Source organism: Phaseolus vulgaris, chromosome 8 (assembly GCF_051622355.1).
Source record: "Phaseolus vulgaris cultivar YP4 chromosome 8, ASM5162235v1, whole genome shotgun sequence".
In the NCBI taxonomy this organism is placed as follows: domain Eukaryota; kingdom Viridiplantae; phylum Streptophyta; class Magnoliopsida; order Fabales; family Fabaceae; genus Phaseolus; species Phaseolus vulgaris.
In genome coordinates, this window is record NC_143505.1 from 52,775,589 (window position 1) to 52,789,085 (window position 13,497).

The window sequence follows — 13,497 nt, forward strand, 5'->3', positions numbered from 1 at the left end:
TGTAATACAATAATTAAAAATTAAAATTAATAATTAATGTAATGCAATATGTAATTTGATTTAGTTTTTATTTGTTTGCTCGATAACAAAAACAAACAGAGATAAACTATAAATATCTAGGTAGATCATCGGAAAATTAAAATTAAAATAGTCTTATCACGTCAACACGACATAAAATCGTGGAGAATTTGAAGTGTTTTTTTTTATCATATTTACATGAATAGATAGACAAATATAACTATAGTGTTTAAACTTGGATATATAAGACCTTCCCAAATGAGTTATAATCTATGAATATTATATTACAATTTTTATCTTTTTCTATACACATGTTTGAAGCGAAAAGAATAAGTTTAATTGCTATGTGAAATAAATGCAAGAAAATCTAATCTAAAAGGGGAAATAAGTGAGATGGAGATGAATTACATGAAGATGAATAAAAAGTGTTGTTTTTTTCATATACATGACTATAACCTTTTTAAAATAAGTCTAGAACTAATTTTGTTTTCCTATTTATGTACGTATTAAGAGATGTGATTGGAGGTTTTACAGAGATGCATGACGACTGCTACATATGATAAGAGAAACTAAAAACAACAATAATCACTGCTTGCATGGAGTATTACGATGCATGAGGCAAAGAAGGCCTTTTCATGGAAATTGAAAGTCTCCTCCAACACCTTGTCCATCGGCACCTTGGGGAGGATTAATGGCAACCCAAAGTAAAGAAAGTGTGATTGCAATCAGACCAGACCACACGAAGACGATGGTGGGTGTCTTTCCTCTTCTCCCCATCAACCCTTTTGCAAAAGGGTACAAATGAGCAAGCACCCAGAAACTGAAAAATGCTCCCCCGATAAACTTGCTCCATTGCGGGTTTGCACTGTAAATGGTTCTGGAAAATGCCACTGCAATGCCAATGATGTTCATCATAGCAATCACAATGGGTGGAACCATCAAGGAGCTCCACTTCACTATGTACAAATCCGCGTATATGTCTTCCTCGTCTTCCCCTCCTGACTTGGTCGTCAAAGTGAAGGAAATCTCAATCCCTGCCATCACCTTAAGGAGTCCTTGCACCACAGCAGCCAAGTGAGCACTGGTTCCTGATATGAGCCAAAACTGTTCGTTTCTCCACCACTGCTCTAACTCTACACCAGACCATTTAACCTCAAGAATGGCCAATGCCACCAAACAAACGGTGATGAGGAGCAGGTAGACTAAGAAGGCGATGCTGAGAGTTTGGACGATGAAGAATCCCGAGAATAGAGAGAGTGCGGGGAGGAAGCAATACACGACGAGGAAGAGGGAGGTGAAGGGGTAGATTCCAACGTTGAGGTATGCCAGACGCTGGAGAATCTTGAGGCGCTTGCTGGCAAGGAAAGCGTTGTTCTTGGAGAAGAAGATTTCCACTGAGCCTGTGGCCCATCTCAATACCTGGTGCAGTCGATCAGTGAGGTTAATTGGTGCTGATCCACGGAATGCATCTCGTTTTGTTATGCAGTACACTGAACGCCATCCACGGTTGTGCATGCGGTACCCTGTCACCACATCTTCTGTCACAGACCCGTAAATCCAACCCACTCTATCTCCCCATTCTGTCTTGTCCTCGTACCTGTTCGTACAACATGAATGATTAAATATCATGGTTTCATGGTTTCAAGGAAAAGAAAGCCAAAGTAGAAACAAGGTTTGTTTGAATGAGAAATATGTTACAAACCAGCAAGAAATGACGGATACGGCTTCTGCTACAGTAGTTGCATCAAGTGGTTCGCGAGGGATCCTAAGAACACCAGGTGGACGTCCATACTTGATGGCAGGGTGATCCGCCAAAGGACGACCTTGGAACTCTGCAACAGGTATGCTCTCAGACAACATGGTTGAATTACCAAATCGCTTAGGCAATAAGTTGACGTCAAGATTTGGATCAAACTCGCTAGCATCCATGGCGGGTGTTTCAGAGTCTTCACTCTTCTTAGCATCTTTCTTTTCCTCCACCTTGTCTACCATTGGAGGGTCAAATCCGTATAAAGCAAACCTCCTGAACATGCATCCGGTTCCCACATACACCGGACCTTGAACACCATCAAGGGCTCGCATGTTTCCGTCGAAGAACACGGTGTTGTGATTGGCATAACGATCCGAAGGGTCAATGCCTTCGAACCTCTGAGGGAACTGAATGTAGCATATGTCCTCGCCGCCTCTGTCCATCATGAAGCACATACCTTCCCGCACCGCCTTGCAATTGTAGATGTAATGGTCGCAGTCAAGGTTGAGAATAAATGGTCCGTTAGACAAAATTGCAGAAGCTCGAACTAATGCATTCATGGCACCAGCTTTCTTGTTGTGATCATAACCAGGTCGTTTCTCTCGAGAAACATATACAAACATTGGCAGCCTCGTATCCACTTCTTCAAAATCTATAATCTTTTCATCTGCAGTTCCCAACAGTGGATCTGGACTTGGTGGCTTTAACATCACCTATATCACATCACATGTGTGCAAGTTAAGCTATGAAATTATATGCAAATTACATGAGGTGGGTAGGTATGGTACCTGAAGTATTCCAGCATGATCACCTTTGGAATGTTCACTAGAAGGACTTGCCCAAGAACCAGGCCAGTGGGTGCCATCAGCCATCCATGTGGCCTTCAACACTTTGACAGTCTCGGTGGCGTCAGCGCCACTTTCTTTCAAATGTTTCATCATTTTCATCTCCTCTCTCGCATTAAAGGCATCAGATCTTCTCCTGATAGAATCTGGAAGCCCATTTATGCGTACCTTGAACTCGTCATACTCTCTTTTCACCCTCCTTCTGTCCTTCACAAAATCTGTTCTGCTTTTGTTCTTGGTGGGATCAACTTTCAAGCTGAAGTAACTATCTGGATTTCGTGGCTCAATTTTGTGTTTTTTACAAAAGGGAACCCATAAATCGGCAAAACTAGCAGCCTCAGCCATGGCTTCAAAAGTCAAGAGAGCACCTCCGTCATCAGAAAGGTAACATGCGACCTTCTCAACAGGGTAATCAACCGATAATATGGAAAGAATGGTATTAGCAGTGGTAAGAGGTGGCTCCTTCTCAGGATCTGCAGTGGACACAAAGATGTCCAAACCAGGTAAGTCAGATCGCCCTGTGGGATTTGATGGGGATGGACTATCAAACTTGTCAAAAAGGACCTCAAGATCAGTGGAACGATTCACAGGGCAAAGCTTCGGAACTTGATCTAGAATCCATGAAAAGGCAAACCATATCTCACAAGTAACTGACATGAGCCACAACCATATTGCATCATTATTTGGATGTGCCACTCTCCAGTGTAAAAAGAACATCAAAACTACCAATCGAACAGCAATTATCAACCTGAAAGTAGATGCGCATACAATAACAATCAGAGATAAGAGAGGCATGAATTTTGTCATGCAATCATTATATATAACCTCAAAATTGTGTACATTAATAAAAATCGATCTAATTAACCTGTAAGGACTAATGATGCCTGATGGAATTGGAATTTTCCGACTCAAAGGCTTCCATGGCTTCTCCTGATCAAGCATTCCTGTCCTTACTGCATCATCACCATCTTCATCAAACTCATCTTGGGGCCAATAAGCATTACCCACTCCGTATGTTCCTGACGTCTCGAACAACCACTTGTTATGGTCAAATTCTGCGTTTTGGTTTCTCTTCATCACTGACATGTTGCTGGAACTACCCTTGGAACCATTTGGTGCTGGTAATGGCAATGCCCCATTGGTAGGATAATCGTTGAGGTCTTCCTCGTATTCCCCAACTTTATATGGTTCCTTGCAGCCGGGGCACAAACCAGACTCTTTTTGTGCGTCTATGAAGCAATCTCTACAAATCTTGAACCTAAATTTGAGTTATTACAATTAATTAGTTTCTCTTCATTGCTGAATAAAGTAATAACGTGCATGCATGGGATGCAAGATCATAACAATTAATCATCAATCTCCACGTACATACCTACACTCACATGGAGTGATATCATGTCCCCTCTCATCCCTCATCACCCTGCCATCACAAATTGAACATGCAGAGCCTTTGGAGCCTGCCATTTGAGGATGAGTTACTTCAGAATCGATGACCTTATCCATAAGATGTGCTCTGGTTACGCTGTTGAATCCACCAGTGAATAAAGAATTAGAAACATATTGTTCTTCAGCTTTCATTGCAACAGATGTGCTGTCCATGGGTTGATTGTCGGGGGTGGGGGGTATGTGGACAGTGTAGTTCATATAGTCTCCTGACACGTCTGAGTTCATGTCCATGTCATCTTTTGACAAACTCACGTATCTCCCACTTGAAGTTCTTTTCGCAAACTTAACACTTGGTCCACCAGAGCTACTTCCTCCTTGAGAACCACCAGATGTTAATCCTCCGCTGTTACGTAGTGATTTCTTCGAAGGCTGTCTATTCATAGATGACATTGTTCTAAACACCTATCCCTTAAAACTACACTTATATTGTAACAGATTTCAAGGAATTAACAAAATCTAACCCATTATCCATTTTAATGGAGAAAAAGCTCGATAATGATTCATGAACAGAAATGTCACCACGATATCTATTAGATGCTAAACATGTTAATTACATCTACAATGAAACAAAAAGAACGACTTTTGATCCACAAGATGAGATTTGTCGAAGTATAGAAAGGATTTATGGTGCGAGACCAAGTCCATCCTACGATTCTATTTTGGGGGTTCTCACTTCCGAAATTATAGAACTCTGTTGCTCTCTATCTCTCTTTCAACATCTAAACCATTTGGATTCATAACGTTTCTAATTATGTTCTATCTTCAACTATTCCTATTTTAAGCCCTTTGTTTCGATGCAATTTTTTGTTTATTTTTATATCATTAAACTGTTTGCACAACGTTAAACAGTGATTATTTTAGTTATGGTTGTTTCATTTATTCAGGCAACATTAAGAAACTTTAAGATTAAATTAAATTATTATAAGAACCTGAATTACCCAATTAGAATTATTCTACTTAAATTAACCTATATATAGTCTAAATTAAATTAGCTAATTATACGATAAATAAAACTAGTAGAATTTATTGAATTTAATATAAATTCTGGTCAAAACCGGTCTAAATTAATTTCTTAAATTCTAAAATCCTAAAACCAAATTCTATAAGGGTCAACGTGCAACCTTTCTGAAACTATTTTTATCCAAAAAAAAGTTATGATATATTTTGTTTTTTCAAAGAGTAATATTAACTTAATACGGTTATATTCATTGGATATTTAAATTATTATTATTTTATTATAATATAATATTTTATTTTAAAAAATAGTTGTAAAGTGATTATTATTCTCGTTCAAAAGGGACTGAGAAAATTTTTAGTGGTTTAACTATTCATTCTTTGGCTTCCGTTGGTCGATCCGTACATGATCCGTCTTTCACTTCTCAGACTTGTTCGAATTGTTCTTCTTTTTCTTGCTCTCGTTCTTTTACTTCGGTCAAATTCTCCTTTCTTCGTAGACTCTTGGTCGGAACTCTTGCAAAAGGTACTCGGACTCTCAAGTGAGTATTTGGTATTCGATGTTCGGTGCGATTGATGCGTAATTGTGGGATATGACTCACCTTTGTCGTTTTCTTGGCATAATTGGGAGGTTACTTACCGTCACAATTAATTGAAATCAAAGGAAAGTTATTTACCGTTCACAATTAATTGTTATCGAAAGGAGGTTAATTACTATTAATTGTTTTTATTATTGTTGTCTCCTAGAACCACTATATATAGTGGCTTCCTTCAAGCAAGGTAACACAACAAACAAAAACATACACTTTTTCCTCTCTCCTCTCATATACTATCTATTTCTTCTCTTGGGTGTAAGTGTTTAACCCATATAGAAAGAATTTGTTTTTGGGGCTATTTATCTATTAGCCTGAGAGGAATTCATTGTACTCTCAGTACCATTATAGTGGAAGTTTTGGCTCTCTCGTCGGGTTTTCCACCTAAAAATTCTGGTATCATTCTCATTTTTCTTGTTACTTTAATTTCTCATAATTTTTGGTTGAAATTATCACGCTTCCACACACGATATCCCTACAAATTGGTATCAGAGCCATTTAAAGTCTATCCTAGCGAGTGTTTGTTGGGCCTATCGTGCCACCCGTTATCGGGTCGTTATCGAACCACCTATAATATATTGTCCCACACACGAGCTATCACTCTCGGCGTGAGGGGTGTGTGTTGGAGAGTGGGTGCAAACCTCACCCCATGAGCTGGTTTTATGGGGTTGAGTTAGGCTTAAAGTCCACTTCGTAATATGGTATTAGAGCTTTTTCGATAATTCAATTGGGATTTGTTGTTCAATAATGTCGAAATTCGATATTGAGAAATTTGATGGTAAAATCAGCTTTCCTATCTGGCAAGTCTAGATGATAGCTGTTCTCACCCAGAATGGTTTAAAGAAAGTTCTGGCAGGTAAAATGACGAGGCCAACCACTATGACAGAGGAGCAGTGGGATGAGATGGATGAAAAGACATTGTCTACAATTCAGTTATGCTTGTCCCGTGAGGTGTTGCCTGAGGTCATCAACGAGAAAACTGCAGCAGGCATATGGAGTAAATTGGAGTCTCTATACATGACCAAAAGTCTTGCAAACAAACTCCGGTTAAAGGAGCGACTCTTTACACTCCGAATGTCCGAAGGTACTTCCATTCAATCTCACCTTGATGAATTTAATTTCATCACAATTGATTTGGAAAATTTGGATGTTAAAATTGATAATGAGGATAAAGTCGTTTTATTTATTGTTTCTCTACCACCCTCGTATAGACAATTCAAAGAAATTATATTATACGATAATTATCTTACCTTAAGTTTTAATGATGCCAAGACTAATTTACTAGCTAAAGAAAAATTTGATACTAAAATTTGTTCTGGAAGTTCTGGTGAAGGATTAGTAGTTAGAGGAAAAAACCAAGAGAAAGGTAGGAACAATAAATATAAATCCAGGTCAAAATGTAGAGGCAAGAACTCCAAACATTGTAGTTATTGCAAGAAAAAGGGATACGAGATCTCTGAATGTTATAAATTGGAAAATAAGCAAGATAGAGAAGATAAGGGAAATGGTAAACAACCAAAAAAATCTGCCGAAGCTAGTATGGTTGAAATTGAATATGATATGGGGATTGTTTTGTAGCTTCCAACACTGAACAAAGGTCTAAAAATGAATGAATTCTTGATTTTGGTTGTACTTTTCACATGTCTCACAATAGAGACTGGTTTACCACATATGAACCAGTTTATGATGGTCTTGTTTTGATGGGAAACGATGCTCAATGCAAAGTTGTTGGTGAAGGAACAATCAAAATCAAGACACATGATGAAATTGTTATAACTTTAACAGATGTTAGATATGTCCCTGAGTTGAAACAAAATCTCATTTCCTTATGCACCCTTAAATCTCATGGGTGTAGATATTCAGTTAAAGGTGGAGTTTTAAAAGTGTCTAAAGGAGCTCTTGTGTAACTAAAGGCAATTCAATGTGATAGTTTGTATGTGTTGCAGGGTTCAAAAGTTACAGGTTCTGCAACTGTTGCCTCACCAAACAAAGATAACACCAAGTTTTGGCATATGAGATTAGGCCACATGAGTGAGAAGGGAATTCTAATCCTCAAGAAGAAGAGTCACCTTGGTAACCACTGTACTGGAAAGGTTGATTTTTGCGAACATTGCATTTTTGGTAAGCAGAAAAAGGTTAGTTTTTCAAAAGCCATACAGAGAACCAAAGGTACTTTGGATTATATTCATTCGGATCTTTGGGGTCCGTCAAAAGTTCCCTCTAGAGGTAAATGTCGTTATATGATGACAATTATTGATGATTTCTCATGAAAACTTTGGGTATATTTTCTCAAACATAAGAATGAAGCATTTTCAACTTTTAAAGAGTGGAAATTATTGATTGAGAGGCTAAGGACAAACAATGACCTTGAGTTTAATTCAAATAAATTCAATGATTTCTACAAGAAGGAAGGCATTTCCAGACACCTCACCATCCCAAGGACTCCACAATAAAACGAGATTGCAGAAAGGATGAATAGAACTATCCTCGAGAGAGTTCGTTGCATGCTCTCCCATTTTGGTTTGAGAAAATCTTTTTGGACTGAAGCGGCTTCAACGACATCTATAAATAATACATTTGGAAGGCACTCCCGGGGTAAGTTTTAAAAAATATTCAAAAAGAAACAAATTCAAATTTTAACTAAAAATAGCAAGCTGAAACTCATTATGGGAGTGACAAGTGGCACTCTATATGACTTACACGTGTGCAAAACCTCATTTCTTTAAATACTCCCTTTCTTTATATACACTTTCAGCGTTTCTCTCTCCTATTTCTCAACTTCCCCGGTCTCTCTTTGTTTTCCCTTGCTTTTGGTTTCTTCTTCTCTGGGTTTCCTTTATGGTTCTTCATTTCTGGCTTCTTCATTTCATTTCTGCTTTCTCCTTCTCCAGGTGACTATTTCTTCTATTATGTGTATTATGTTCATCTCATTTACGATTTCTTTGTTCCACCGCATAAAAATGAAGACTTCTTTTGTTTTTCTTATCAAAGTTTCGTTCTTTTCATGTTTCTACCATTTATTTGCCTCTTTGTTGTTGACATGGTTAATTCTGTGTTTTCTCATTTACGATTTCTTTGTTCCACAACATAAAAATGAAATATTTTTTGGTTTTTCTTATCAAAGTTTCGTTTTTTTCATGTTTCTACCGTTTATTTGTTTTGTTGTTGTTCACATGGCTGATTCTGTGTTTTTTTGTTACTTTTGACAGCATCAAAATGATATTCATCTACATTTCAGTTTCTGCAGCAACCGGTAGTGGAAGTGGAATGTATTTTCAAGCACCAATGTGAGATATTTTCCTTCCTCTGTTCGACTGTCCTCATGGTTTTTTTTTCCATTTTTCACTTTTCTGTTGATTTAATCTTTTCTGGAGTTTTTCCATCTACATTTCAGTTTCTGCAGCAACCTGTAGTGGAAGTGGAATGGGATTTTCGTTCGTATTCATCTTTTATTTCAGCATCAAGGTGAAATCTTTTCCTTCCTTGGTTCTTATTGTTGTTTTCATTGTTCATTTTTTTTTTGTGATTAATCGTTAATTGATTTTTTTTTGGGGCTACCTAGGGTTTGGAATTCTACTCAAAGAGATCACTTCTTTGTTGTTAAAGTTTCTTTGGCAAATTTTCAACACCTTTTTTTTTCATCTACATTTCAGTTTCTGCAGCAACCTGTAGTGGAAGTGGAATGCGAATTTGGCTTCAACGACATCTATAAATAATACAAAGGGAAGGCACTCCCGGGGTAAGTTTTAAAAAATATTCAAAAAGAAACAAATTCAAATTTTAACTAAAAATAGCAAGCTGAAACTCATTCTGGGAGTGACAAGTGGCACTCTATATGACTTACACGTGTGCAAAACCTCATTTCTTTAAATACTCCCTTTCTTTATATACACTTTCAGCGTTTCTCTCTCCTATTTCTCAACTTCCCCGGTCTCTCTTTGTTTTCCCTTGCTTTTGGTTTCTTCTTCTCTGGGTTTCCTTTATGGTTCTTCATTTCTGGCTTCTTCATTTCATTTCTGCTTTCTCCTTCTCCAGGTGACTATTTCTTCTATTATGTGTATTATGTTCATCTCATTTACGATTTCTTTGTTCCACCGCATAAAAATGAAGACTTCTTTTGTTTTTCTTATCAAAGTTTCGTTCTTTTCATGTTTCTACCATTTATTTGCCTCTTTGTTGTTGACATGGTTAATTCTGTGTTTTCTCATTTACGATTTCTTTGTTCCACAACATAAAAATGAAATATTTTTTGGTTTTTCTTATCAAAGTTTCGTTTTTTTCATGTTTCTACCGTTTATTTGTTTTGTTGTTGTTCACATGGCTGATTCTGTGTTTTTTTGTTACTTTTGACAGCATCAAAATGATATTCATCTACATTTCAGTTTCTGCAGCAACCGGTAGTGGAAGTGGAATGTATTTTCAAGCACCAATGTGAGATATTTTCCTTCCTCTGTTCGACTGTCCTCATGGTTTTTTTTTCCATTTTTCACTTTTCTGTTGATTTAATCTTTTCTGGAGTTTTTCCATCTACATTTCAGTTTCTGCAGCAACCTGTAGTGGAAGTGGAATGGGATTTTCGTTCGTATTCATCTTTTATTTCAGCATCAAGGTGAAATCTTTTCCTTCCTTGGTTCTTATTGTTGTTTTCATTGTTCATTTTTTTTTTTGTGATTAATCGTTAATTGATTTTTTTTTGGGGCTACCTAGGGTTTGGAATTCTACTCAAAGAGATCACTTCTTTGTTGTTAAAGTTTCTTTGGCAAATTTTCAACACCTTTTTTTTTCATCTACATTTCAGTTTCTGCAGCAACCTGTAGTGGAAGTGGAATGCGAATTTGGCTTCAACGACATCTATAAATAATACAAAGGGAAGGCACTCCCGGGGTAAGTTTTAAAAAATATTCAAAAAGAAAAAAATTCAAATTTTAACTAAAAATAGCAAGCTGAAACTCATTCTGGGAGTGACAAGTGGCACTCTATATGACTTACACGTGTGCAAAACCTCATTTCTTTAAATACTCCCTTTCTTTATATACACTTTCAGCGTTTCTCTCTCCTATTTCTCAACTTCCCCGGTCTCTCTTTGTTTTCCCTTGCTTTTGGTTTCTTCTTCTCTGGGTTTCCTTTATGGTTCTTCATTTCTGGCTTCTTCATTTCATTTCTGCTTTCTCCTTCTCCAGGTGACTATTTCTTCTATTATGTGTATTATGTTCATCTCATTTACGATTTCTTTGTTCCACCGCATAAAAATGAAGACTTCTTTTGTTTTTCTTATCAAAGTTTCGTTCTTTTCATGTTTCTACCATTTATTTGCCTCTTTGTTGTTGACATGGTTAATTCTGTGTTTTCTCATTTACGATTTCTTTGTTCCACAACATAAAAATGAAATATTTTTTGGTTTTTCTTATCAAAGTTTCGTTTTTTTCATGTTTCTACCGTTTATTTGTTTTGTTGTTGTTCACATGGCTGATTCTGTGTTTTTTTGTTACTTTTGACAGCATCAAAATGATATTCATCTACATTTCAGTTTCTGCAGCAACCGGTAGTGGAAGTGGAATGTATTTTCAAGCACCAATGTGAGATATTTTCCTTCCTCTGTTCGACTGTCCTCATGGTTTTTTTTTCCATTTTTCACTTTTCTGTTGATTTAATCTTTTCTGGAGTTTTTCCATCTACATTTCAGTTTCTGCAGCAACCTGTAGTGGAAGTGGAATGGGATTTTCGTTCGTATTCATCTTTTATTTCAGCATCAAGGTGAAATCTTTTCCTTCCTTGGTTCTTATTGTTGTTTTCATTGTTCATTTTTTTTTTTGTGATTAATCGTTAATTGATTTTTTTTTGGGGCTACCTAGGGTTTGGAATTCTACTCAAAGAGATCACTTCTTTGTTGTTAAAGTTTCTTTGGCAAATTTTCAACACCTTTTTTTTTCATCTACATTTCAGTTTCTGCAGCAACCTGTAGTGGAAGTGGAATGCGAATTTGGCTTCAACGACATCTATAAATAATACAAAGGGAAGGCACTCCCGGGGTAAGTTTTAAAAAATATTCAAAAAGAAAAAAATTCAAATTTTAACTAAAAATAGCAAGCTGAAACTCATTCTGGGAGTGACAAGTGGCACTCTATATGACTTACACGTGTGCAAAACCTCATTTCTTTAAATACTCCCTTTCTTTATATACACTTTCAGCGTTTCTCTCTCCTATTTCTCAACTTCCCCGGTCTCTCTTTGTTTTCCCTTGCTTTTGGTTTCTTCTTCTCTGGGTTTCCTTTATGGTTCTTCATTTCTGGCTTCTTCATTTCATTTCTGCTTTCTCCTTCTCCAGGTGACTATTTCTTCTATTATGTGTATTATGTTCATCTCATTTACGATTTCTTTGTTCCACCGCATAAAAATGAAGACTTCTTTTGTTTTTCTTATCAAAGTTTCGTTCTTTTCATGTTTCTACCATTTATTTGCCTCTTTGTTGTTGACATGGTTAATTCTGTGTTTTCTCATTTACGATTTCTTTGTTCCACAACATAAAAATGAAATATTTTTTGGTTTTTCTTATCAAAGTTTCGTTTTTTTCATGTTTCTACCGTTTATTTGTTTTGTTGTTGTTCACATGGCTGATTCTGTGTTTTTTTGTTACTTTTGACAGCATCAAAATGATATTCATCTACATTTCAGTTTCTGCAGCAACCGGTAGTGGAAGTGAAATGTATTTTCAAGCACCAATGTGAGATATTTTCCTTCCTCTGTTCGACTGTCCTCATGGTTTTTTTTTTCCATTTTTCACTTTTCTGTTGATTTAATCTTTTCTGGAGTTTTTCCATCTACATTTCAGTTTCTGCAGCAACCTGTAGTGGAAGTGGAATGGGATTTTCGTTCGTATTCATCTTTTATTTCAGCATCAAGGTGAAATCTTTTCCTTCCTTGGTTCTTATTGTTGTTTTCATTGTTCATTTTTTTTTTTTGTGATTAATCGTTAATTGATTTTTTTTTGGGGCTACCTAGGGTTTGGAATTCTACTCAAAGAGATCACTTCTTTGTTGTTAAAGTTTCTTTGGCAAATTTTCAACACCTTTTTTTTTCATCTACATTTCAGTTTCTGCAGCAACCTGTAGTGGAAGTGGAATGCGAATTTGGCTTCAACGACATCTATAAATAATACAAAGGGAAGGCACTCCCGGGGTAAGTTTTAAAAAATATTCAAAAAGAAAAAAATTCAAATTTTAACTAAAAATAGCAAGCTGAAACTCATTCTGGGAGTGACAAGTGGCACTCTATATGACTTACACGTGTGCAAAACCTCATTTCTTTAAATACTCCCTTTCTTTATATACACTTTCAGCGTTTCTCTCTCCTATTTCTCAACTTCCCCGGTCTCTCTTTGTTTTCCCTTGCTTTTGGTTTCTTCTTCTCTGGGTTTCCTTTATGGTTCTTCATTTCTGGCTTCTTCATTTCATTTCTGCTTTCTCCTTCTCCAGGTGACTATTTCTTCTATTATGTGTATTATGTTCATCTCATTTACGATTTCTTTGTTCCACCGCATAAAAATGAAGACTTCTTTTGTTTTTCTTATCAAAGTTTCGTTCTTTTCATGTTTCTACCATTTATTTGCCTCTTTGTTGTTGACATGGTTAATTCTGTGTTTTCTCATTTACGATTTCTTTGTTCCACAACATAAAAATGAAATATTTTTTGGTTTTTCTTATCAAAGTTTCGTTTTTTTCATGTTTCTACCGTTTATTTGTTTTGTTGTTGTTCACATGGCTGATTCTGTGTTTTTTTGTTACTTTTGACAGCATCAAAATGATATTCATCTACATTTCAGTTTCTGCAGCAACCGGTAGTGGAAGTGGAATGTATTTTCAAGCACCAATGTGAGATATTTTCCTTCCTCTGT

At 36.5% G+C, this 13,497-nt stretch overlaps 1 protein-coding gene across 1 annotated transcript; it reads right to left on the bottom strand.

Annotated features, from left to right (window-relative positions):
• Positions 1–568: 568 nt before the first annotated feature.
• On the bottom strand, positions 569–4,470 carry CSLD4 (cellulose synthase like D4). The gene is made up of 5 exons (XM_068633132.2): positions 3,986–4,470; positions 3,479–3,871; positions 2,557–3,361; positions 1,721–2,481; positions 569–1,615 (listed from the first exon to the last, which is right to left on the bottom strand). The coding sequence occupies exons 1-5, from the start codon at positions 4,447–4,449 to the stop codon at positions 652–654; spliced, it is 3,387 nt and encodes a 1,128-aa protein (XP_068489233.1). The 5' UTR covers positions 4,450–4,470; the 3' UTR covers positions 569–651.
• Between the last annotated feature and the right edge of the window lie 9,027 nt (positions 4,471–13,497).